Source organism: Corvus cornix, chromosome Z (assembly GCF_000738735.6).
Source record: "Corvus cornix cornix isolate S_Up_H32 chromosome Z, ASM73873v5, whole genome shotgun sequence".
Taxonomy (NCBI): Eukaryota; Metazoa; Chordata; class Aves; order Passeriformes; family Corvidae; genus Corvus; species Corvus cornix.
Genome location: NC_046357.1, coordinates 74749177 through 74775066, shown reverse-complemented (window position 1 = coordinate 74775066; position 25890 = coordinate 74749177). Strand labels below are relative to the sequence as shown.

The 25890-nt window shown below is 46.4% G+C and overlaps 2 protein-coding genes across 5 annotated transcripts in view; one reads left to right on the top strand and one right to left on the bottom strand.

Moving 5' to 3' along the window:
* Window positions 1–19922, top strand: part of ATG10 (autophagy related 10) — a 61991-nt gene extending 42069 nt beyond the window's left edge. For all 4 annotated transcript variants that reach the window (XM_039566491.1, XM_039566493.1, XM_039566495.1 and 1 more), the window contains exons 6-9: window positions 2453–2550; window positions 16810–16907; window positions 17179–17298; window positions 17671–19922. In XM_039566491.1, the coding sequence (XP_039422425.1) occupies window positions 2453–2550; window positions 16810–16907; window positions 17179–17298; window positions 17671–17683 (329 nt within the window). In that variant the 3' untranslated portion in view covers window positions 17684–19922. The remainder of the gene's footprint in view (window positions 1–2452; window positions 2551–16809; window positions 16908–17178; window positions 17299–17670) is intronic.
* Window positions 19923–22973: 3051 nt separating this feature from the next.
* On the bottom strand, window positions 22974–24802 carry RPS23 (ribosomal protein S23). Its single transcript, XM_039567154.1, has 4 exons — window positions 24711–24802; window positions 24306–24465; window positions 23380–23500; window positions 22974–23171 (listed from the first exon to the last, which is right to left on the bottom strand). The coding sequence occupies exons 1-4, from the start codon at window positions 24712–24714 to the stop codon at window positions 23025–23027; spliced, it is 432 nt and encodes a 143-aa protein (XP_039423088.1). The 5' UTR covers window positions 24715–24802; the 3' UTR covers window positions 22974–23024.
* Between the last annotated feature and the right edge of the window lie 1088 nt (window positions 24803–25890).

Genomic DNA, 25890 nt, shown 5'->3' with positions numbered 1-25890 from the left:
GCTTCTGAGATAGGGCAACTTCCTCCAACCCTGAAGGCATAACTTTCTGTATTCACAACCACACTGGGCCTGACTGAAGTGCTTTCCAGAATACAGATTTACTTCCTGAGCTCAAAAACATGTAAGCACCATGTTCTTTCTCAGCAACACAGCTGCTCTAAAGACCATATCCTGGAAGAACTGGTTTTATTGTGGCTTTGGACATAACTGAAATAGAATAATTTCTATGATCATATATTGTCTTGAGCTTGTAAGAGTGTTTTTTTCCTCCTTTGGCAGTGGTTTGTTAAGATTGTTTCTTTATAAAATACATCAGAATGAAGCCTCAAACAATTTGTGCACCATTTCACCCAAAGTGTCGAATAACCTTTAACTGAAAATTTTAGAAATAGTTAAAAGCTTTTAATTGGGAATCTCAGAAATTCCTAAAAGCCCTCACTAAACATCAAGAAAATACAGCAACTTGGGAACCCTGAAAATTTTCTCTGAAAATGAATATGGAATCTTCTCTGCCTAAAGGATTTATGCTCTTTGCAGAAATTAAAGTGCCAGCTGAGAGCTGCAGCTCCTGTGTGGTCTGACAGCCTCACCTTGCTGCTGTGAGAGGGCACTCAACCTTCTGCCTTTTAACTATTTCTTATTTGTGGTGGCATGACTGAGTTAGGCTTCTTGACTGTCCAGTTAGGGTTTTCTCAGAAAAGTTTGTTGTAGTCAAAACAGTTTAAATAATAAAACTAAACCATCTGGACTTGGGATAAGCCTCGGGACACACGGCAAGCTGTGTCCTTGTGGGTGGATGGTGAGTAAATAAATGCATTGATGGGTGAAGCTGGAGCCTTCACCTTCCTCTCCTGCCCTTTCTCTTGGCTTGTTTCCTTGCTGTTTCCTTCTCTTTCTGGCTGAACTTCCCAGTTCAGCTCCATCTAGGGAGAAAAGAGGCACAAAGGCAAGAGGCTGCTTGGCTCAGCAGGTGCCACTGTGGGCTCTTGTTGCCAGCAGCAACAATTAGTGACTGCTCTGTCACACCAGCTGGATGTTTGAGGTCTCAGTGGGTTGCAAGAATATGTAACAGGGCTGCTAAACATGTCAGACTGCTGGAAAAAGGGGGTAAGAGTGCCCAAAGAATACACACCTGTGTTGCGAGCAAATCTGGGAACTCCTGAATAGAATGAATTCACCACGAGGTAAAGACAAAACTAATTTTTAACTATAACATGGCTAATACTTCAGTAACATCTGATCATTTCTATAAACGGGATTAACAGAGTCAGAGTAATCCCTTCCACGTGTACGTGAATTTGCTCAAGTATTACTGTGAAAATTCTCAGGGAAAGGTGTACAGAGCACAATCTGGAGTGGCAAATCAGATGTTGCACTAGAACGTCTGTAACTGTAGATTCTACTCTTGGACTTTCTCTGTTCAGAACATAATTGCAGGCATGCATGGGATTTCATGTCACCTGCACACTGGTGATGTGAGTGCAAACACATCCTTCTAAAGTGAATTTATGCTGCTGTAGCAAATTTCTTTGTAAATGTTAGACTGTCTCCAGCACAGCTCTGGTATCTGTCATCGCAAGACAGCGGGTGTGATGGTCTAACAAGTCTCATCTTCATGAGGATAGCATGGAATAGCTGATTAATATGTTGTTACCTCCTCAGACACTTTATTTGCTACATGATTCTGCTAGATGGTGCTTATATAAGTTCAGAACTTTGTGCTTTTTTATAGATATGTGCAGAAAGTAAAACAGAGGCTGTAGGCAGCTGGTTTGAACTTGTATCTTAACATGGCATTCAAATGTTAATTGTGTGCATAAATTTTTTTCATTTTACAGACATGCAAATGTCAGTAGAATAAAACTAATTATCAGAGGATGATGGTTTCTGACACCTGATAAATGCCAAGATGAAGCTACTTATTCAAAGTGTATTGAAATACCCTGTTTGCCATAAACAGATATTCATTAAAAATAGACATGCTTATTTTCTAAGTGGTTGACACTAATATCTTGGCATAACTCTATCATCACAGCTAAAAACCTGATGCAATAATGCTGTATAAATGCAGCTCAAGAAAGCATTATGGACAGACCAAAATGCAGTAGTTTTATCTGCAGAGTTTTGTTCCTTAGATTTTTTCCACTCTCTCACTCTGAATTGCTTATCTTTACACTAGGTGACTCTTCATGACATTGTTTTGTGGTTTTAGATGCATCTTATCCAAACTTTGCTTTACAAAACTAGTTACACTTCACACCTTACAATCAGAGCACTGAGCTGTTACTCTCAGGTGGCAGAGAAGAAAACTGAGCAGGGAATTTAGGGTAGTTCTGTGTGCACCTTCAGTCGGGATTTGAACAATTTTCAGTATTAATTTTGCTGTTTTGTATTAAAGATATAGCATGCTTATGAGCTTTGGCTGAAGGTGGTTGTTTCTGCCCACTCACAGATGGAAGGCCTTTAACTCTGGATGAAATATGGGAAAGTGTTCATGCATCCTACCAGGCTCGTCTGCAGGAGGGGCCCTGGGACACTATTACACAGCAGGTGAGAATCCTCTGGTTCTTCATGAAATTGGGGAATGCAATACATGCCTGAATCCTCAGTGGCCTTATTCCTCTCTTGGACACAAGGAAAAAAAATTAAAAATAATAAACAAATGTATATGTCTATCTCATGTCATGCTGAGCCATTTACCAGCAATTGCTTCAGTCCTGGATTTTGAAAGATGTGTAAGTGTTCACCATTTAAGGCTTGCTTTGACAGTATCTCACATTTTAAATACTTTTCCAAAGCCAATCCTCAAAAATTCAGGCAGTTTCTGAGTAATTGTGAATTTGGGTAAATACAAAAGCAGACTTACTTATATATCAGTGTAACATTTCACGAATTGTCTGGTAATCAAATTACCAAAAAAGACTGTATGTAATTTTTGGTTTTAAATAGATTTGCAAGCCTCAGGATCGAGTGAGGGAAAATTCGTCTCTCAACAAAAAATAAGTTGTTGCTGTCTAATATGACACATGGCTCAGAGCTGAGCTGCCTGCTCTGGTGTCTTCCCTTTGCTCCAGGTCTCACATGCAAATCTGACAAAGAACTGAGACTCTTCAGTGAGTTTTTTTCCCATCAGACCAAGATACCAGTGTGCCCTTCCCCTTCCCCTTCCCCTTCCCCTTCCCCTTCCCCTTCCCCTTCCCCTTCCCCTTCCCTTCCCTATTTTGATTTTAGCTGTTTCCAGGCGCTCAGGTCTCTTACCACAGCGGCACGACAAGGATGTAACATCCACTGAGTCCTAGAGGTGCTCCCTTAATTCAAATAACAAAGTTTAATTACAGGATGCCTGTTTGTAGATGGTGCTGAGCCATGGGAACACGAGCAGCGTTCTTGTTTTTGCAGCCACAGACTATTATTTATCTTGTAACAGCTTCCTGAGAACCTACCAAGCCATGGGTGTTCTGGTGATTGCTGTGCCTGTCTGAATTCCAGTTGTGAGCTGGCAGCTTCTTGTAATACACGCTTTTCACATGGAGCATTAATTACCTGGCTTGGCTGTGAATGAAGACGAGGAAATTAGGTTTTAATAACATAATGTAATAATGTGACACTACTGAGAATAAAGCATAAATGGGATGTTTGGAATGTGTGAAATCAGAGTTGTGCAAGCCAAAAGGAAAATGAGGTCACTCCCACACGGGGATTATTTTTGTCTCTTAAGGGACAGTAAAGTGAAAATGGTCCTGCATCTAATAACTGGAGGTGTCTGTGGGATACATACGCAAAAATTCCTGCAAAAACAAGAGTTTTGGGTGGCAAAATGTGTGGAGTGATGAATCTGATTCTGGGACACTCTCCTGAGGTGGTACAGCGAACTCTGAGTCCAGGGCAAGCACAGGAAGAACATTTTGGAGAAATTAGCAAAGTTAACAGCTGCAAAATGTGACTTTCTGTTGATTAAGAAGATTATGGAACATAATAAAAACTGGCCTTCAAGCCTCAGATCAAAGCAAGAGTCAGGTCTACAAGAAAAAGACTGCTTTTCACCCTCAAATGAATCAGGGTTCTGAGTTGAAACGCCGAGTTTTGTCTTGCCTCCCTGCTTTTCTGCTGACCCATTTTGTTATGTGGGTTAGGCTTTGCCTGCAGGGACAGATCCTATAACGCAAGTCACTGGGCAAACTCATCAAATCAGGCTTGAGCACTCAGTACACATGAGCAGCAGAGTAAAAAGGTTTAGGATTTTAATCCAAAAGAGGTACAAATTTTAAATGCTACAAGCACTCCACCACTGGGAAGAAAAATTGAGCTTGCCAAGGGTTCTACACGTGTTCCTTAACTTTTAACTAGGGCTGATTTACACTGTGATTGGCAGACCAGGAAAAGAAAGGCTTACTGACTTTTTGGGACTTTTTTCCCATGTATTTTATGAAATGTGGGTGCCAGGCCTGTGCACGTTTCTGATACAACTATATTTTGGTGTATGCTCTCTGTGGTAGAATACATTTATAATAAAATATATCTCAGGAACTGAGACAAGCTCCAGAGAGTGAAGATATGTGACATTTGCAAATTTTAGGTAAAATTTGATCTTTTATAGTTACTTTTGATTACGGTGGGAAGTTACGCTCATTTCCAGGGAAAGCGTCTTGAAATATTTTCTCTGACTAGATTACTGCAAAAAGCAGAAGTCAACTAGTTACCTCCTCATAAATAAATTAACATGATAAGGTTGCATAGTATTTTAAAATGATAATTGATAAATGGTGATGATTTAATTACACTTCCTCTAGTAATAATCTTAAAATGCTCAAATGAAGTTCCTGTGATTGGCTTTCTTGTGAGTTAAATCTCCCTGGGGTCTTCAGTCATCCCTTCTCTACATCCGGAGATAACTTGCTTTAGCTGTTTTAAATAATACAAATCAATTAGAACACACAGCTGTTTAACAAAACTTCCAAATGTTGCCACAGGTCTCTGTGGGTATTTCCTGATGACTTATAATGACATCAATTTAGCACACCTGGTAAGATCTGTGTGAGCTGGAAGTGGCTTAATTCTGCAATGACAGGAAAATTAAGGAGTATTTATGGATTACTGTTGCCTTCCAGAAACGTTGCCAACTGTGATTTTCGGCTTCTTTTTAGGAGGATTCAGAAGTGGAATTACAGATATTGCAGCCCCATCTCCTGAATTGTTTACTTGTAACTTGGTGGGTGCTTTTTAGCGTTAGTTATTTATATTAGTAATTTAAATAATATATTAACATATATTATGTGTATGAGGTATAATATTTATATTAATTGTGTGTAAGATACTGGTTATACACAAATACATAGTGGTGTCATCTAAACAGCTCAAACTTACTGGGCCTTCTATGTGTAATGAATGCAATAAATAGCAGATGTAGTGTCCCAATTAAGAAGGCAGCAGCCCAAAAGTGCCATGGTCAAATGCTAAAATAGTGAGGTAAATTGAGAGAAAAAAATCCCACAAGAACAGGAGAAAAAGTTAAAAAAAAAAAAAAAGAGAGAGTGGAGAGCAGAAATGAGACAAATGAGGAGAAATCTTCCCAAATATTAAGGTGAACATATTTTGTGACATGGTAGTGTGTGGTGTAAGAACCAGGAATTAAAAAAAACCAAATGGATAGCTAATACTGAATTCATCTGTAGAGGCTGCATTTGACCTTTTATCGTTTTGGAAATCTTTCTGAAGATGAGTGGGAGATGTGAAGCAGCAGAAAGTGACTCTGTGGTTATAGCCAGAACTTCAGACTGTGTGTTGGGTCCTCACTGTGGAGTTTGAAATACAAGACTGAAAGGCTTTTTTTGTTAGGATGGATGTGGGATAGGCATTGTCAGGGCCTGAATTTTCATCCTGGTGTGGCTGAGGGCTCTACACCTGTTTTGAAGTGCCTTTTTCAAGACCCAGGGCACTGGTGTAGCCTTCACATCCAGTTTTTTTCCACAGTGTGTGTGGAATGGTGCTGGATTGATGGGTACAATCATCTATTAGGAAGTAAACTGAGACCCATTCCTTTCTCAGGCACCTTCTGAAATTTAACAATAGTGGAATAAGGGATTGAAAAAAAAAAAGGGTAAAGACACTACTGATGCTTCATAATTCTTTAGCACTGATGGATAGTGTAAAAGTGTAGATAAAGCAGAAGGACTTCAACAGGGGGAGAGACAGCACTCTGACAAATGTTCTAGGACTATGATGAAGCTGAGTATTAATGTAGTTAGTTCTATGAACACAGGTGCCCAAGTCCATTTTTGATTCCTATTACTTGTGCTAATCCAAGCCGTCCATTAATTTTTTTTCTGTATGGAAGCAAACTAGCAAGAGAATTTTTTAGGCTGATGGATGAAGCTGATCACAGTCAGTAGCATCACCAACAATTTTGTTTTTAACAGAGTGGTGTTGTCATAAAGCCTGACCTTCCCCTGAGGAAACAAAGTCGTAAACACAATCAAGTGTATGTGCTAAGGCTTAATCAATGCTTGGTGATGATGGAATGTAAAATCAAACATCCAAGGGTAGAAATCGAATTGCATTATTACAGGAGGCTCAAGGGTTGAAAAACTACCCCATAAAACAAGAACAAAACTTGGTGACTTGAAGATCCTGCAGAAATAGCCTAAAAAATTGATCTGTGAGTCAGGATTCCAAAGGACTCTGGGAGCTGCGGAGCACGTGTCCATACATCCCCCACTCCTTTTTAACCAGTGCTGTTCAGATGCAATTACTTCTGCTACCAAAGTGCTCCCCGCCATGGGAGGGGACACATTTCCTCTGTGACACCTTGGTTCTGGATCTGCCAACAAAAAAATCAGCCTTTTCCTGGTTTAGTAATTCATTGTTGCTGCACATGAAGTAACTCAGACCATTCTGATACTGACTGTATCCTAAGTTTCTGAATAATTGTAACTGACCAGGAATTTTGCATTTGTTTTTTGTCTACCATTCATTTCTCAGTTTCATCTAAACAAGGTGTTTTCCTTCTGTCATTTGATACTTAGCAGGTAGTTTTAATATGGCCCTTCTGTCATCCAAAAGTAGTCAACCAAACCAAAACTACGGAAATCACAGCACAGAGCTGCACCTATTTCTGAGTTAATCCAGAGTCTTTTTCAACCAGGAGTTAAGAATCTGGAGAACACATTCTTTGTAGTACCTCAGTAATCCTGTCCATTACATTACTTAATTTATAGCAGTGTTAACAGAAGAATCAATAAACATTATTTCTAAAATGTCAGGGATGTTAACAGTGTGATTTAAAAAAGGAGGAAGAGTCAAAACTCTGAACAGAACACATTGATACAGTGTTGTAGAGGCACATTTTGCTGAAAATGTGATAGGGAGGATTTAAATCATTACGGCTCAGTCAGTTTGAAAAATGTGTGTAGGTAGCTATTCTTAGACATACAAATCTTTCTTGCCATATTGTGGGATTTTGCTGAGTGGGGGAGGCTGTATACAGTATTTCTTAACAGAAGGTTGCTAGGATCGCTCTTAATGGTTTTGAGTCGTATCAACAGTTGCTATGGATCCCCTGCTAATATTTTTGGAAAATTATTAGTACAACTTCCTGAGAAAAGGGAGTCTTACCAGTACAGATTGGAAAGCTGTTTGACAGGGGGAAAATACAAGGATAGCAAAGCTGGATGGGTATTTATTTCCCACTAAAATCTTCTGTGATGTGATGATCTCCTGGGGTTTAAAACAAGCTATACAAGCTACCAAGGAGGTTTTATTTTAAAACTAGCCATTAATTAATAATGTTGAGCTGCCCTACAGTTTAGTCATGCATTTCCCCATAAGACTTCATGGACAATAATCTAGTCCAACTAATTTCATAGAAGGAAAAGACCAAATAATGAACTAATACTAAATGTAGAGTAAATACAGAAGTTTAGTGGACAAGCAGCTGCCAGATGTGCAGCTGATGGCGTCTGCCTGGACTCATGCAAAGCACCTGACACTGTCTGACAGGACATCCTTGTCTCTGAGTTGGAGACCCATGGGTTTGGTGGATGAACCCCTTGGTGGGTGAGGGATGGGCTGGGTGGTCTCACATGGGGACTTGGGGTCAATGAGTCGATGTCCAGGTGGAGACCAGGGTCAAGGGCTGGGACCGTGGGGATCTCATGGAGCTCAGCAGGGCTTGGGTCTGGGCAATTGCAGGCACCAGCACAGGCTGGAGATGAGCAGTCTGAGGGCAGCCCGGGGAGGAGCCCTGGGGGTGCTGTGGGGGAGAGCTGGAACCCCAAACCCTCTGTGCTGGGATCCCAAACCCCCTGAGCTGGGACCCCAAACCCTCTGTGCTGGAACCCAAACCCCCTGAGCTGGGACCCCAAACCCCCTGAGCTGGAACCCAAACCCCCTGAGCTGGAACTCCAAATCTCCCTGTGCTGGGACCCCAAATCTCCCTGAGCTGGGACCCCAAACCCCCTGAGCTGGGACCCCAAACCCTCTGAGCTGGGACCCCAAACCCCCTGTGCTGGGATCCCAAACTCTCTGAGCTGGAACCCAAACCCCCTGAGCTGGAACCCCAAACCCCCTGTGCTGGGATCCCAAACCCCCTGTGCTGGGACCCCAAACCCCCTGAGCTGAACCCCAAACCCCCTGTGCTGGGACCCCAAACCCCCTGAGCTGGAACCCAAATCTCCCTGTGCTGGGACCCCAAACCCCCTGAGCTGGAACCCCAAACCCCCTGAGCTGGGACCCCAAACCCCTCTGAGCTGGGACCCCAAACCCCCTGAGCTGGGATCCCAAACCCCCTGAGCTGGAACCCCAAACCCCCTGAGCTGGAACCCCAAACCCCCTGAGCTGGGCTGGGCCCCAGCGTGGGCAGCAGGGCAGGGGGGATTCTGCCCCTCTGCCCCCTCAGCTGAGCCCCCACCTGCAGAGCTGCCCCAGCCCTGGGCCCAGCTCAGGAAGGAGCTGGAGCTGCTGCAGCCAGGCCAGGGCAGGCACCAGGATGAGCAGAGGGATGGAGCAGCTCTGCTGGGAGGAAAGGCTGCCAGAGCTGGGCTTGTTCAGCCTGCAGAGGAGAAGCTCTGGGGTGACCTCACTGGGGCCTTGCAGGGCCTGAAGGAGCTGCAGGAAACCTGGAGAGAGACAATTGCCAAGGGCTGGAGGGACAGGACACAGGGAATGGCTTCCCAGTGCCAGGGGGCAGGGCTGGATGGGAGATTGGGAAGGAATTGTTCCCTGGCAGGGTGGGCAGGCCCTGGCACAGGGTGCCCAGAGCAGCTGGGGCTGCCCCTGGATCCCTGGAGTGTCCAAGGCCAGGCTGGACATTGGGGCTGGGAGCAGCCTGGGACAGTGGGAGGTGTCCCTGCCCATGGCAGGGGTGGCACTGGATGGGCTGTAAGTCCCTTCCCAACCAAACCATTCCAGGCTTCTATAATGATTTTCATGTAGAGATAAAAGCAGTATGAGGATCCCTGCCAATTTCTTGGGCATAATTCAGGACAGACTTTCAAGTCCCACTACTATTGTTACTTGAGTTATTCTGAAATAAAGATTCAGTAATATTTTCCACGCTGATTCATAATTAACAGAACAAATTACAATGTAATAGTATTGATTCTCTTGATTATTTTCTTCTGTGGAAAATCTGTTTCAGTTCCGTGCAGTGCATTTACAGATAATTTATCTATCAGTGGTTCTGCTTCCAGAGAGCTTCCCAAGCAGAGATTTGTGGAGTAAGTTGTAAGAGCACGTTGCCTGCCTGGTCTGGCATTTCTCCTTGTAAGCTGAGGTTGGTTGGTGTTCTGTCTTCCCCCCACCATGACCTCTGGAATGAATCTGTCTACTGAACATTCCCCCTGAATGGAAAAATCCTAAATTACACATCAACACTGATTGCACAATATGAAAGGGGTGAGGATCATATATGGCACACTCAGGTCCGTTTGAAAGGCCACTGGAGTGCCCACAGGGCATTGGAAACCATATTTTATTCTTACTCTATTAATAAAAAAAAGCATTTTAAGTGCCACTGGAATGGAAGTTGGGTATCTGTGCTAACAGAAAGGGGTTTATACCTAAGCACCTGCGCTCTTGAGTGGTGGCAACGGGTGGTGTCAGCAGTTCAAAACCATTTAGACAAATCCATGAGGCCACTTGTCCATAAATTGGTGCAAAATTACCTGGCAGGAGTGTGTCCTCCACTGCCCTTGGTGCAGATCTGCTGGAGCAGTGCAGGGGGAGTGAGCCACAGAGGGAGCCCAGGCCTGTGCTCTCCCAGCCTGCTGCTGGGGGAGGCAGGATGCACTGCTGGAGCACCCTCTGGAATGCCTGGGATTATGGGATGAACCCTTCCAGGCCACTTCTGTCAAATGGCAGTATGGGTTTGGTTTCCCCCCCCCCCCCTTATCATTTTTTAATCAGGGTAGGAAATCTGTCTCCAGTGTCTTTTCCATACTTCCACAGCTTGTTGGATCGTTCAGTTTTGCACCTTAGATGAATCTCATAACTTAAGAACAGATTTTAAATAGTAATTAATTAAGACTATATGCTACATAACAAAAATGGTGACAACTGAATTAATCTACTTTTGGCAAGCATGGTAGAAGAATCATCTGTTTATTTTCTTAGGAAAGTGGCTGAGATGCCATTTCTTGACAATGTAACTATGGACCTGCCAATTTTTAAGTATAAAGTTTTCTTGAAAAACCCTAAATGCATAAGTTACGTGCTTGTGAGAAGCTTTAAAGCCTTAAAAGAAGCTTGTTAAGCTTTAGAAACATGCCTGGGTGTCACCTACTGCTTTGATTCCTCCTGTTCTTAAAATTAATAATTCAAACCTTATAATATATATATATAAAATATATAATTATAGATCAGCAGTGTTGGCTATTCTTGATTACTGTTTTGCTTGTCCTGCATTACCTCTCCTGCCTTTCAGGGATCTTGTGTTAGCTATTTAAAAAAACAATAAAGTCACAAAACGTAAAAAATAATCACCACCTCTTCAAAGCTGTAAATATTCTAGAATCAGGCAGAATTGGGGCATAAAATATGAATTACAGAATCACAGAATGGTTTGGTTTGGAAGGCACCTTCGTTGGGATCCATGATGGATTTGAAACAGCAGATGCAAAGTGGTAGGCGTGGTTCATCTCAAAGGAATTCTGGCTGTGTTAAGTGTCCTTATATTTCTGTGATGTAGGATTTGCCAAGGCATCTCTGCTTTCCTCAGAAAAACGGAGCCATTTAATTGCCTTTTTGGTTTGCACTTTGTGTTTGATGAAAGAAGGACAGGATCCAGCTTAATTGGCTGCGTGGTGTTGGAAGTAGTAAAAGTGTTAATACAAAATTGTCACGGAAGTTGGTTGCGTGTCTTTGGGAGCACACGGGGAACAGGGATGTTAAATCACTGGGGCAACTGCAACTGCTCGTCTGCAAAGAGCTGGAGTGCAAATGGAACCACTCTGCTGCCTCTTCCGACAAAAAGGCTCAGTAACCACAGAAATCTGCTTTTTGGTGCTAGTTTGCACTTCTTTGTCTCATCAGGGCCCCTTCGTGCTTTCCCTTGCTCGGTGCCAGTGCAGATCAGCTTTGACTGTCTGAGAAAAGCAGGAGAGCTGTGGCAGTGGCCCTTGCCTGGTCACTCCTCAGCACCTGTCGCAGGCAGGGCAGGTTGTTCCATCTTCAGCTTCTGCATTTGGTGGGGTTTCTGTTGTTTATGGCAAAGTCGGGGAAACTTGTCTCAGTTGTGCCAGTAGGGTGACTCGGCTTCTGGGTGTGAGTTGAAGTCAGTGACCATAAATACATTATCTGTCCCAGGTAACAGAATCCCAGGCTGCTTTGGGAGGGAAGGACCTGAAAGTTCATCCCATCCCACTCTTGCTGTGGCAGGGACACCTCCCACTGTCCCAGGCTGCTCCCAGCCCCAATGTCCAGCCTGGCCTTGGGCACTGCCAGGGATCCAGGGGCAGCCCCAGCTGCTCTGGGCACCCTGTGCCAGGGCCTGCCCACCCTGCCAGGGAACAATTCCTTCCCAATATTCAGTGTAACCCTAAGTCAGTAGGATGGAGAAGCCCTGTACAATTACTGTGCTACCAACAGCTTTATTACTGTCATTTACATGTTCTGTCAGGATTATAAAAGTTCCCTGTATGATTACATTTCCTTAACATTGCACTTGCAGCATAGTGATTCCATAGTAATAGAGTTTCCATCGTAGTAATTCCATTGTTAGAGGAAAATCCCCTTGACCTCAAGTTCCACACGTTCGAAGTGCCATGTGTGCAGTTACTGTTCTGGTTGTGGGCCTGGGGGTCAGTCTGAAGAGAGAAATCTTCCTGCCTTCTTTCTGAATGTGTGGAGTTGGATTTCATTAACAAGCAAGTTGTTATTGACGTGTATAAAAATAAGGAATGAAAAAGAAGATAGACCATGAAATCAAGAACATAAATTACTTGTGGTATGAGCTTGAGTGAAGAATTTCTACTTGAACCCAGCCTTTTGTTTCAGTGAATGTGGTCAAAAACTGTGAGGAAGGGAAAAACTTGTATGCTCTTTATTAATTGCATCACTATTTCCTTTTCCTAAATGGAAGAGATTATGTGGGACATATTTTATTAATTCTGCCTTCTTTTTCTGACCTGGTGACTGGGGTTTTGGATGCTGCTGGGAAGATGTCCGGAATCAATTGGCACTGGCTGTGGTGTTTGCTGGTAGGATCCTGCATGAAATCTTTGACACCCCTGAGTGAATTTATTTTTGCAAAGCAACATCATGCAAACCAGGTCAGAGAAGAGGCAGTTTCAGGCACAAATCCCCTGCACTATCATCAATGGAGAGACCATAAATGTTGTGATGGATGCTTGAAGGCAGTTTAATGTAGCACTGGAGAAAATAGAAGCCATTACCTCTGGAAGAGCTCCAGTTATGACAGAGAAAATAAATGGTGCTGTTACAAGAGATACACTGACAACAAAATTCCTGCTGGCTGGGGAGGAGAGCAGCAGAGCACGGTACAGAAACCTACAGACAATTACCCGTTCGTTATCTGAAGTAATGTTTATTTTTGGTTTAAATCCGACATGGAGACTGCTTGATAAAATGACTTAATCCAATGTGACGGAAGTTTAGTCGTAATTATACTTGTGCTTGGGAGCTGCCCAGTCTCTGCCACTGCTCAGATCTGTGTTGTGATATTTCCCAGCTCAGCACCTGTGCGGGGAAGGCTGTACCTGCACAGACAATGAGCAGCGAGCTGTGTGCTGCCAGCGCTCGCTCAAACTCAGCCTGGGGCGGCACTCCTGAGCAAACCAGCTTCAGGACACAGGGAATGGCTTCCCAGTGCCAGGGGGCAGGGCTGGATGGGAGATTGGGCAGGAATTGTTCCCTGGCAGGGTGGGCAGGCCCTGGCACAGGGTGCCCAGAGCAGCTGGGGCTGCCCCTGGATCCCTGGAGTGTCCAAGGCCAGGCTGGACATTGGGGCTGGGAGCAGCCTGGGACAGTGGGAGGTGTCCCTGCCATGGCAGGGATGGCACTGGATGGGCTGTAAGTCCCTTCCAACCCAAACCATTCCAGGACTCTCATCCATTTTCAAACTACCCCCTGAAACATTTCATGTCTTTCCTCCATCTCTCTCTTCCATGTTTTTTGATGGAAGGAGTTGAAGCAGCTGCTACAGCATCAGGCACAGAACATCCTCACACATCTTTTTCTGAGGTCACCTGGGAGAGAGGTCTTCCTACAGAAAATAAATGAAGCAACATTTTGAGATTCCAAATTCAATGGAGCTGGTTCCTGCCAGTGGAAGTATTCCTTTCCCATCCCAGCTGCGTCAGACTCAGAGGGATATGCAGATGTGTGAAGGATTCCAGTGTATGGTGCTGAACAGGCAGTGCTATAAATCAGCCTCATAGGTAGATAGATCCAAAATCATAGACAGATCCAAGAAAATAATGCTGTTGATTTCAAATGAACTGTGTGTCAGAGCTTTACTGCCCAGAAGAGTTGTGGGCAACCTGCAAATGGGTTCTTGCAGTACAATGCCAGCGAGTGCTTGTGGGAATTGGCTTGAAACTCTCACACTGCTCTGGTGCATGACTGACTGGAGAAAGATTAATTGTAAACTAGAAGTTGGGATGATTCTTATATATTGTTTGTACTGGTTTGGTTTTTTTTTTTTCATGAAGTCCCAGTAGGACTTTATATTTTTGGCGTAACTGGCACTGACCAGCATAGATGAAGGGTAGTATTGCTGCCCTAATATTTTGCTCAGGATGCATTTCAGTGCATGTGGAGTGTCATCATTCTGCCAGGGACTGCAGCAGATACTGAACCAATGCTAATGAAGCTGATGCAGCACAGACTTTTGTTTATTTTCACACTTCTGACAGTGTTTGAGAAGGACTTGGGGTTCATCCCACTGCAGACACTCCACCCTCTCTCAGGGCAGGGGGGCTCCTGGGCCAGCCCCAGGCTGGAGCCTGGCAGGGAGAGGCTCTGTAGCCCATTAGCAATTCTGAAATCATCCAGGGTTTTGATAACTCCTGCATTTTTATTGGCAGCATCCCCGTGCTTCCTCCTCAGAGCTGCTGTGTCAGTGGTTTAACCTTGAGTGTACATCAGAGCCTCACAGGGATGCCATTGTGTACAGGATTTGGAAGGCAGGATTTTGACTGAATCACAGCTGATGCTCTCAGAGTGTTTTCCCTGATGCTCCACAAGCTTCTCCTCCCCACCTCAGCCTTTTTCCTTTTTAAAGGCTGCTCCTTAATGGCTCTTGACTCAGGATTTCTTGTGATCTCTTGTACTTTTGTGGCTTTCCTGTCAGTGTGTGACATGTTCCTGTCTTTTGAGTAGCATGGAATTTCTGAGTTTGGGAATGGTTTCAGTGTCACTCTGTTGTCATGCTGTAAGAAGGGGAAGGACTAAAAGAAGAAAGATGTAGAATGTAAAGCTAATAAGCTATTTTAAAAAACCAGGTCTGGCCTCCGTGTGTCACTCGCTGGTGTTCTCCTGAAGCAAGACCTGCAGGGCAGAATCAAATACTGGGGGTCAGGATGGTTGGGAATAACTTCAGGCTGAATATTCAGCTTTGGGAATTATCTTCATGTCGTGTTCAAATAGCTAAGTCACTTAAACCCAGGTTACTTCTCTCTTCTTTCTGGGAGTGTGCTGCCTCTTGCATTCTTCTCCTGTTTAAGGGAGGTGGCTGAAATTTTTGCACAATTTACTTTTTTTTGTTACCTTTCCTTACTTAAATATTCTTTATTTATCTATACATGTTTTTTAGCTACCTTTAAGGAATACCATTGTCACAATCCATGTGTTTTATGGAATCATTTGGAGGCCTAAGTGAATTTGAGCTAGCAGATAGTGAAAAGGGGATTTTAACTCAAAATACTACTTTTTCTCAAAGAAAAAGTGCATCAATTCACTTTTAACAACAGCGTATGGTAGCATTCTTATGCAAGTTACCTGTTTGCAGTGTGAAACAAAGCTTTCTGAACACTCTTTTGTATGTTCTGACACTTCTGGAAGTTTTTTCAAGTTCTCTTAGACATGAAGTGATTGATCCTCATGAGAACATTTTCAGCATCAGAACCAAGTGTCCTTCAGCTGTGAGAGCCCCTGTTTAATAGTTAATAGCATTGAACACGTGCTACCTGCTGAAGATGGCAGGATTCGGGGTTTGTTTCTAGGCTTTTCTGGTTGGTTTTCCAGGCTGTGTTTCTTGCTTGCAGGAGGAGTTTTTCCTGGGTATCAGGAAGCCTTTGTGAGCGCCTTCTCTTCCATGCCAGCAGTTCAGCCCGAGCTGAGGCAACCCCTCAGAGCTCAGGGGTCCGGCTGCAGCTGTGCCAGCCTGGACAGGGGACATCCCTGCCAGAGCACCAGTGTGGCATTCCCTGCTCCTCGTGTGTGGGGATGAGCTGGGGTTTGCTTGTGCTGGTGGCCTGGGCAGCACTGAAGGAAAATCCTTTCCCTGGGACACGCCGAGGCGGCGGGAGATGCTGGTCCTGTGCAGGAGCTGATGGGATCACTGCTGTGGCTCTGAGATAGAACATTTGTCCTGCTCATCACATGAAATGATGTGGATCACATGAAAGCTTTGTGGAGCCCTGGGCTGAGTGTGCAGCCGTGCCATGTCCACAGTGACGGGGCGAGAAACAGCAGAGCCAGCCCTGTGGCAGGGACTGTGTCTGACTCCAAGCTCAGCAGTCAAAACACGAGTTTCTGTTCTTCCTCAGGACAGTTTTGACTGGGCTTCTTGGAGAACAACTGCTTTAAGACTCTTTTTGGCCTAAAACGAGGATATGCCACGTAGTGGAAGTTAAAGCCACCTTGGGAGCACTTCCTTCTCCCTTCTTGCTCCCTCTCCAAACTGAACCACGTGTATCTCCCAGCACCAGCCTGAGAAGATACCAGGGCTCAGGGTTGCTGGAGACCTTTTCTCCTGAGGGGATGGGTGTATGTGTTACATTTGATCAGACTTTGGTTTACACAGTAGCTTTGCCGCTCTGCAGCCAGGTTAATGCTGGTACTGTAACTTTGAGATACTTTCTCAAACCATTAGATTTTAACTAATATAGTGCCAATAGCCTGGTTCCTGGTCTTGCTTCCCTTTTAAGAGACAATATGTATGAATGATGTGTAATATATACAGTATATATTAATTTGTCATGACTGTCATAGGAAGAGCAATGTGAGCTAAGATTCGGAAGTGAGAAAAGTTGCATCAGGGGCTGATTGCACCTTGCCTTGTCTTTTCCAAATGCATGTGATGAGTTTTCTGTTCTTTCCTTCCGTAACAGAGCAACTTCTGTTCCCCCTTAGGAGCACCCCATCCTCGGGCAGCCTTTCTTTGTTCTGCACCCCTGCCGAACCAATGAATTCATCTCTGCTGTGCTGGGTAGCTCACAGAAACACCACAGGTGAGGGGCACTGCTGGGCCTTGCAAAGCTTTGTGCAATGCAGGTGAAGTCAATCAGCTGCAGAGTGGAAATGGCCAAAACTACTTCCTTGGTCCAAGCAGAATGAGATTTCTGTATTGTCACTTCAGACCTGAACATTAAAATATATTTGCTATAGGAAGAATGAAGGAATAGCCCCATCTGAAGTTGTGACTGTTGAGTCTGTCTGCAGTTCAGAAAAAGCCAGGGTAATATGTTTATGGCTCTTTTTTTGTCTTTTTTTTCCCCCTAGACACACAAATTACATCATACTGTGGCTCAGTACTGTAGGCCCAGTTGTGGGCCTGAATCTGCCTCTGAGTTACGCAAAGCTGGCACCCGAGCAGAGCACAGACACTGACTCAGTTGAAAGGTAAGAGAAAAGGAAGCCTTTCCTCTCCCATCCTCCTTTTACAAAGATCAGATGGGGAACTGGCAGAACCATTACCTCCTCCTTTGAAGCTCATGGTTCAGTTCATCTGAGACTCACCTTTCCCTGTTTTTGTTACCTGTCTGCCTTGCTGCCTCACTTGCTTTGCAATGAAAATTTGTGCAGAGAGAGAGGGGCTCAGCCCATTGCTGACAACCTTCATTGGTCCAGAGGGTCCCTGATGTCCTGGGGTCTCTCTCAAGGTGTGGAGAAGTGTTTTCTGTTGGTTCCCCCAGCACAGGGTTTGGGGTCTGGCATAACTGCTGCAAGGATTTTAATGTCATCCCTTTTTGGTGTTTGCTGTCACTTCTCCAGAGCCCAGAGCTGAAGGACTGGTGGTGGTTAGACTGTGATGAAGCTGCTGCAGACTTCCCTGGGGATGAAGGTGAAGGATCCTTCCTGGCTGGTCAGCCATGGCAGTGTGGAAATGATTGCTCATGGCCCTTTCTCTGGCCAGAACTCAGCACTGATGATGGTGGGAGTTGGCTGCAGTTGTGGTAATGCCTCCCCAGCACCACCCAGCCCTGACCCCCTTGTGACTGCACTGGCCCTTGAAGTGGCTCATGTCCTGCCTGCTGTGCCTGTGCCCTTGGTGAGGCTGCACACAGATGCACGAGCCAGAGCCGAGCTGCTGCATCTACTGAACCTATCTTTAGAAAATCTGCACCGTCTGTGGGGCAGAAAATGCAATATAAACACAGAGAAATGCTTGTGGGACGTGGTGTGAGCTTGTGGCAGTCAGAGTACGGGCTGAGACTGCTTCACCTGGGAACCACCTTCTCCAGCAGAGCCTGGTGAGGGCCCACCCCCATGTTCCCCACCCCACAGAACATCCTCATCCCAGGAATATCCCAGGCACGGCACGCATCAGGGAGCAAACGGGGTCGGGACTGTGACAAACAGAGCCCTTGGAGTCTGCAGCTGAGAGAGCACGTCCAGCTCTGGAGCTCAGGTGCCTGGAGCAGCCGTGGGGAACATCTGGCTCTGCTGTGCTCCGCTGCCTGCGAGGGAATCTGTGCCCCGTGGGAGCTGCTGCTGTTCCCAATTAGTGTTTCTCATTGTACTTGTGGTTGTTCACAGGTTTGCTCCCTACCCTGCACTGCTTCTGTAGCCTCCCCTGACAGCTGTTGATTTTTGGGGAATTGCCTGGTGGTGCTGCCACCGACAGCCAGATTACAAGGAACTTCCCTACCACCCATCCTGGCTTCTCTCCCAGTCCCATTTTATTAGCAGTATAAAACAGAGTCTGAGCAGCTGAGATGGAACCACAGATTTCACTTTGTACATTCAGCAGTTGTCAGTTGCACACAGAGTCCAGTGCGTGCTACATCCGTGTGAAATGCATCCAGATTCTGGTTTTTCAGATGATGTTTTTACCTTCCATTACTTGTCATTGGTGGACATGGAATACAGAGTGCAGTCCTTCACATTCCATTGGTGCAGAGTTTGTTTGCCAGTCATTTGGAATTAATAATGAAAGCACATAATTTATTTTGTTCAGGGTCATAACAACCTGAAAAGCCGTTTCTTCTGTGTAAGATTTACAAAATATGGCCCACAGCTACATTGATTTTTTTGACACTTTTGGTAAGACATGCTTGATAATTGCATCCACAGCCCATTTTTAAATTTAAGTGAGACTTACACAGTAGGAAAAACCAACAGAAAGAGGTAACAGCAGGTTTAAGAGCTGTTAAATGTTCACCTTTGTTCTGTGATCTTCACTTGTCATACCCTGAAACAGAAGAGTAGAAGCACTCAGCCCTCAAAATGTGGAATTTATATGTAAAGGGGAATAAATATTTTTATTTGACATGGGAAAATTCTCAACATCCATTACTTTCTACCTTAATTTAGCATTTGTAAACAAGGAGGAGGATTACTTGAACAGGGTCCTGCAGACTGTACTGCGCTCAGGATTTCCTCTGTCAGGGACAGCCCCAGGCCGTTGTCACAGTCCTGTCCCGGGGGTCACTGGGGTATCCTACAGCCACACATTCCCTTGGCTGGGCACTCCAGCTGCTCCCAGATTCTGGAGCTGTCTCTGCCTTGCTTCCTCCCTGCTGAAAAGGTCCCTCCAAACCCCTCCTCAGTGCCTCAGACAGGGGCTGATGATGAGGACCATGAAATGGGAGAGCAAACAGAGCATTCGCTGCCCTGCCACGACTCTGAACCTCCTAACACCACAAACAACGAGGTGACAGCGCAGTGTCATCATCAGTATCCATGTTTCCCTGAAATTTGCCTGGAACACCAAAATTCAGCTCGGTTAGTACAAATACACGGGGGTTAGATACAGGAACAAATACAGGGTAACATAAATATTTGGGACCAAGGAGATAAATAAGCCTGTTTGGATATCTCCTTTTTAATGGCTGGGGTGGGAGGTAGGCACCCAGTTTCTCATTTATATTTATACCTTAATGACTTTATCTTAAAGAATTTTTATGTAGAAAAATCATACGTATATGTTTTTTTAAATCAAGTGAATTGTGGCACTATTTTGTGATTATATTTTATGTTGTGATTCATTATGTAGTGAACCTATTGAAGATCCTTAGATCTGAGCCTGGGTTTTTTCTACATGTGTTATCTGAACTCTTGCATCCTACCAAGGAGAAAATTTCCAGTTTAGATTTGTGAATTTTCTCAGTTGTTCATCTTTGGTAATCTGGGAAGACACATTGAGGGAGGTTCTTTACTTCTGGGGACTTCTTGTAGGGGAACAGTCTCATACCTGCCCTGGGTTGCCAGCATCATCAAGAGGAAGTAATTTTATGAGTTCACCTCAGCCAAAAAATGTGTTTTTCTGTGGAATGCAGTTGGTAGCCACGTACATAATCCCTCATTTGTGTCAGCGTGACGAGGTAAGAATTTAACCCCCTACCAGGAGATTTGAGGTTGCCTGGCATTGGTTAATAACAGGAACATTCCTTTGGAGATACTTAATTACAGCTAAGTACAGAGAAATAATCAGGATCAATTCTTGCTGCAGCTCCATGAATTTCAGTGAGACTTTCTCAATAACTTCCCCCCCTGCCCCGTTTGCTATGATGATGATGGTTTCACGAGTCTGGACATCTGTATTTATTTTGCACACATACAGATTCAGTTCCAGCACAAAGGAAGGACGATTGCTCTTCCCTCTGAATGGTGAAGTTACAATTATTTCCTCAAAAATACTCTCTTCTAGAGAACAGCGTGTGTATGGGTATTTATACCTATTTTTAGTAACATGTAGGCTTTTAAAAGTGTTTCAAGGAATTTAGTGCATTTTTTTAGTGATAAGTTCTTACCACCTAGAATAAAAAAAATACGTACCTGAAGCTTAGAGCTGCAAAAGTAACCCTGTATTGAGTGCGCAGGATTAGGAAGGTGTCACACATGTTGTTATCTCCTGGATTTCATTAAAATCTTAAAAAACCCTGCACCACGAGGAAGCTTTCAGTTCCCCACTTGAGAGCTCGTCGTAGCTGTCACCTCCTGAAGACAAATTCACCTTAAGGCGAGAGAGGATTTCACTGCTGTGTTTGAACAGAGAATGGATTTACAGAGCAGCCTCTTAACACATTTCTCAAGTGTGTTAGAAAACAACATCTCCTGTAGCAGCGTCATTATTCAGTAGGGTATTGCTGGTGTCAGATGGTTGGTCAACTGCTTTAATAACAGAAAATACTAATTGTGTGTTGGTGATGAGGTGGAAACATGGCCAGCCGTGGATTCCCCTCTGTTTTGGAGGATTTTGGGGTATGTAACACATATTTATTAGGCTTAAAACCCCTCTAATAGTGACTTGGTGGTGATATTTAGCTCAGGTCATCTTTCTCTGAGTTCTTTCTGCAGTGTCCAGGTAAAACAAGCTATTCCTGGGCACTGGCACAATCACAGAATCACAGGATGGCTGGAATGGGAAAGCTCATCCAGTGCCACCCCTGCCATGGGCAGGGACACCTCCCACTGTCCCAGGCTGCTCCAAGCCCCAATGTCCAGCCTGGCCTTGGACACTCCAGGGATCCAGGGGCAGCCCCAGCTGCTCTGGGCACCCTGTGCCAGGGCCTGCCCACCCTCCCAGGGAACAATTCCTGCCCAATCTCCCATCCAGCCCTGCCCTCTGGCACTGGGAAGCCATTCCCTGTGTCCTGTCCCTCCAGCCCTTGGCAATTGTCTCTCTCCAGGTTTCCTGCAGCTCCTTCAGGCCCTGCAAGGCCCCAGTGAGGTGACCCCAGAGCTTCTCCTCTGCAGGCTGAACAAGCCCAGCTCTGGCAGCCTTTCCTCCCAGCAGAGCTGCTCCATCCCTCTGCTCATCCTGGTGCCTGCCCTGGCCTGGCTGCAGCAGCTCCAGCTCCTTCCTGAGCTGGGCCCAGGGCTGGGGCAGCTCTGCAGGTGGGGGCTCAGCTGAGGGGGCAGAGGGGCAGAATCCCCCCTGCCCTGCTGCCCACGCTGGGGCCCAGCCCAGCCCAGGGGGTTTGGGGTCCCAGCTCAGGGAGATTTGGGGTCCCAGCTCAGGGGGTTTGGGGTCCCAGCTCAGGGGGTTTGGGGTCCCAGCACAGGGGTTTGGGATCCCAGCTCAGGGGTTGGAGTCCCAGGTCTCCCCCACAGCCCCCCAGCGCTTCTCCATCTGCCCCTCCCCAGCCCGGGGCTGCTCTCCTGCTGCTCTGGAGCCCCGTTGGGCCGAGTGTCCCCGTTTCCTTTGTCAAAGCCCACACAAGCTTTCGGCTCGAGCATTTCCCTCTCAGCTGTCCCCCTCCCCGCTCCTGTCGCGACATCTGGTGGCGACGCGGCCTCACGACAGCGCCCGGCCGGGAGCTGCTCCAGCGCCCGCTGAGCCTTCCTCCTTTGGAATTTGGAGATGCAGAAGCGCGAGGGGAGACAGTCCCCTGCCCTTCTGCCTTCCCCGGTTCTACCACACGAACCTCGGGAGAGATTCTCAACGTGCTCTTAGATTCCTACTCCACTGTCATATAAATTATTGAATTCCGCATCAATTTCTATATAAATATATGAATTATTTGCAGCAGAGCCATTCCCTCACCACGCAGATGAGCTGCAGTTGTAATGAGGAAGTGTTCACACTCTGGCTTCTGCTAAGTAAAGATTTTGAGGTTTTACTTCACTAAGGAAGCCTCTGAATAACTCTGTATTTTTCTTTGGGCTAATCAGGTAGAAACTCAGAGACACCTAAGTCAGTGTACTAAAACCGGTATCCTCAAATTGGGCAGACTCACCCCAAAATAACCATAGTTAATTTGTACTGAACACCGGGTGAAACTCTTTGGGCTGATGGTTCAATAATCCCTTCAGGGCACAAAGCTGGGGAGTTAGTTCTGTGCTCACACCAGAGGCCAGAACTGCTGCCACAAACACCATTTCCACCACTTCCAGTGACCATTTCTGATGTGAAGAAGGCTTTTTTTTACAATTATGCATTAAAATTCATGCAGCTTCCACTCCCCTGAGGGGATGTTTTGATTCCTGATTAATAGTCCCAGAAGAACATTACAGTTTGGGCTGTTTCTTTGGCCAGATCTAGGAAGAAACATTACTTCAGTTTCTACGGGAAGATTTTTGAGACCACCCCCTCTCCTCCTCCAGCACCCCCTGAATAACGAGCACAGCACTCCTTTTAAACCAAAAATTTTATTGGCGATCTTGTCACACTGGTGAGGCATTTACGACCTGGGTCTCTCCTTCTTCCCCTTGTAGAGGGCCAGCAGGGACACGTTGGCCACCTTGACCACCTTGAAGCGCACGCCCGGGATGTCGCCCACGGCGTGGCCCTTGCGCCCGAAGCCGGCCACCAGCACCTCGTCGTTCTCCTGTGACAGGAACAGGCTGTGAGCCCCAAACGCGGGCACAAACCGGGCACTGAGCACCTCCCACCCTGCCCCAGACAGCCTGGGAGCACCGAGGGTGCTGGCCAAAATCCATGCATACAAACCCCTTAACAGACTGAATCAGCACCAACAGAATAAATCTGCTATTCACACCTTTTCCTCACAACATTTGAGGCTTCTTGACAATTACCTCGATGAAGTTCAGGCAGCCATCGTTGGGGACAAAAGCTGTGATTTTTTTTCCGTTCTTAATGAGCTGGACCCTGACACATTTCCTGATGGCAGAGTTGGGCTGCTTGGCTTCAACGCCACTGCAAGGGAAACCACCAGCACAGAGATCAGTGTGGAGAACCAGGAGGGTCATCAATTATCACCCACAATTAGCTGTTTTACCTTGTATTCAGTGTAAACTCTACCTGTACTTCAACACCTGTGAGCTGTTTAAAAGTGCTGAATTAATATTCAATCAGTATTACATGGTATATATTAATGCAGATTTATACATCAATACATAAAATACCACTTCCAAAGCCAAACAGAAACTTAAATCATCTCCAGAATAACTCAGTAAAATGCTAACAAAAACCGGAAGACAAAAATTCCCCAACAACCCAAATCACAGAAACCGTGTCCAAAAAACAGAGCCTTAGCAGCATCCCAGTGAAATTTATAAATTATTAAAGAGAGGGAAAAAAGGCAGAAGTAGGTAGGACCTAGGACATACAAACACAATTTTCCTTTCATTTGTGCCTAACGCCCTTATTATAACCATTGCAAAAAAACCCCCTTGCCTTTTCCCTTATTTTTGACTGAAGTTCCCTATTTTTCCTACTTTTACAAGAAATTTGTTTTCGCCAAGACTTGCCCAAAATCCCCATTTTCCTTAATTTTCGAAATAACCCCACGTTTCTAATTTTGCCATAATTTGTGCCAACCCCTCCCTTTTTATTTTTTCACTAATTTTTGCCCAAGATCTTTGTTTTTTTCCCCCAATTCTGGAAGAAATTCCTGCATTTTTTCCCCTAGTTCTTGGGGGAGGAATAAAAGCACCCCCAATCCCCATTCCTCCGTATTCGGGGGCTCTGAGACCCCATCCAGCCCGGAGGGAGCACCCACACTTTCTCCAGCACGATGCCCTTGGCGTGGGAAGCGCCCCCGAAGGGGTTGGCCTTCAGCGCCGTGCCCAGGTGCGCCTTCTTGTACTGCTTGTCGTGCCACTTCTGGTCCCGGCGGTGGCTGCGCAGCTTCCGAGCGGTGCGGAGGCCTCGGCACTTCCCTGCGGGGCGAGACGAGACGGGGGTGAGGGGGGGGAAGGAGCCGTGAGGGGAAGGAAGCGTGAGGCCATGGCGGACATGCGGCGGGTAATGGCGGACGCGGCCTCACCGCCCGCAGCGCTGCCTGCACGGCACCGAGCCGGCTGCGGGCGGGCGGACAGCGCCTGCGGAGCGCCGCGGGCACCGCCGGGGATCCCGCAGCCCCAGCCCCACTCCCGGCCCCGGCGCGGTCAGGCGCGGCGCTCACCCATCTTCTCCGCGCGGCTGCCGAGCGAGAAAAGAGGGCGGAGAGGCCGCGCCCGCCGCCTATAGCCGCGCCCGACAGGACCCGCGGGGCTGGCCGCGCCGCGCCTGACCAAAATACCGACCGGCACCACGAGGGGCAGCCCGACGAGCACGGAGGCCGCGGTTCGAGTCCCGGCAGGGCGTCGCAGCCAGGACCCCAGGCAGCTTCCGGGCCGCGGGTTCGAGTCCCGGCCTCAGAGAAAAAAACCGAGAAGGAAAACTTTGGCATCAAAGTTGGACTTAGAAAACCGACCTCGGCTTCTTACAGCACCACGGGCATCGGGGGCCTCTCTTCCAATCACCGGGGTGCTCACTTCTGTAGATTATATACCATTTGTTACACGGGTGTGTTTTTACATTCCAACAGCGTTACACCCGTTCCCAAAAAGCTTTCTACGCACGCTAATCAATCTCACAGCTTTTAGCGCCCCAGCTCTTTTCACCCTCACCTGGCCACAGGGACGAGCTGATGCCTGGTGGCTGAGTCTGGGGGCCTTTCCCATCACACCAGGCTGCCCAGCCCACGCAGAGGATCTCCTGGATATTTTACTGGTGTGCAGAACCGCCGAGGAAAGATCATCTGGTTATTGTCAGTGACAGGTAAAAGTGCAGGGTTTGTTTATTCGAGCGGGCCCGTGTTTGCACGGAGGCCTCTCGGCATCCCTGGCATGGACGGTTCGAGTCCCGGAGGTCGTGGGTTCGAGTCCCGCGGACGGAAGGCGTTTGGGCTGGGCGAGGACCGTGCCCAGGAGGCCTGGTGGGGCTTGAGCCAGGATTTCTGCCTGGAAGGAGCCTGTCCTGAGGTGGGATTCGGATCTTATCCCCAGGAAGAAGCAACAGGTCAAGAGAAAATGGCCTGAAGGTGCAGCAAGAGAGGCTCCGGGTGGACATTGGGGAAATTCCTTCACAGAAAGGGCTGTCCAGCCCTGGCACAGCTGCCCAGGGCAGGGGTAGGGTCCCCATCCCTGGAGGGGTTTCAGAGCTGTGTCAATGTGGCACCTGGGGACACGGGGCAGTGGTGGCCTTGGCCGTGCTGGGGGGATGGTTGGACTCATTGGTTTTATGGATCTTTTCCAACCTAGATGACTGTCATTCTTACTTCGAGCTTTCCATGGAATCATGGAATGGTTTGAGTTGGAAGG

Coding starts and splice junctions, on each gene's coding strand:
- RPS23 (XM_039567154.1), bottom strand. Junction 23,501..24,305: donor GGCATCGTGCTGGAGAAAGT/GTGGGTGCTCCC, acceptor TTTCCCTTGCAG/TGGCGTTGAAGCCAAGCAGC. Junction 23,172..23,379: donor GCTGCCTGAACTTCATCGAG/GTAATTGTCAAG, acceptor TTCCTGTCACAG/GAGAACGACGAGGTGCTGGT.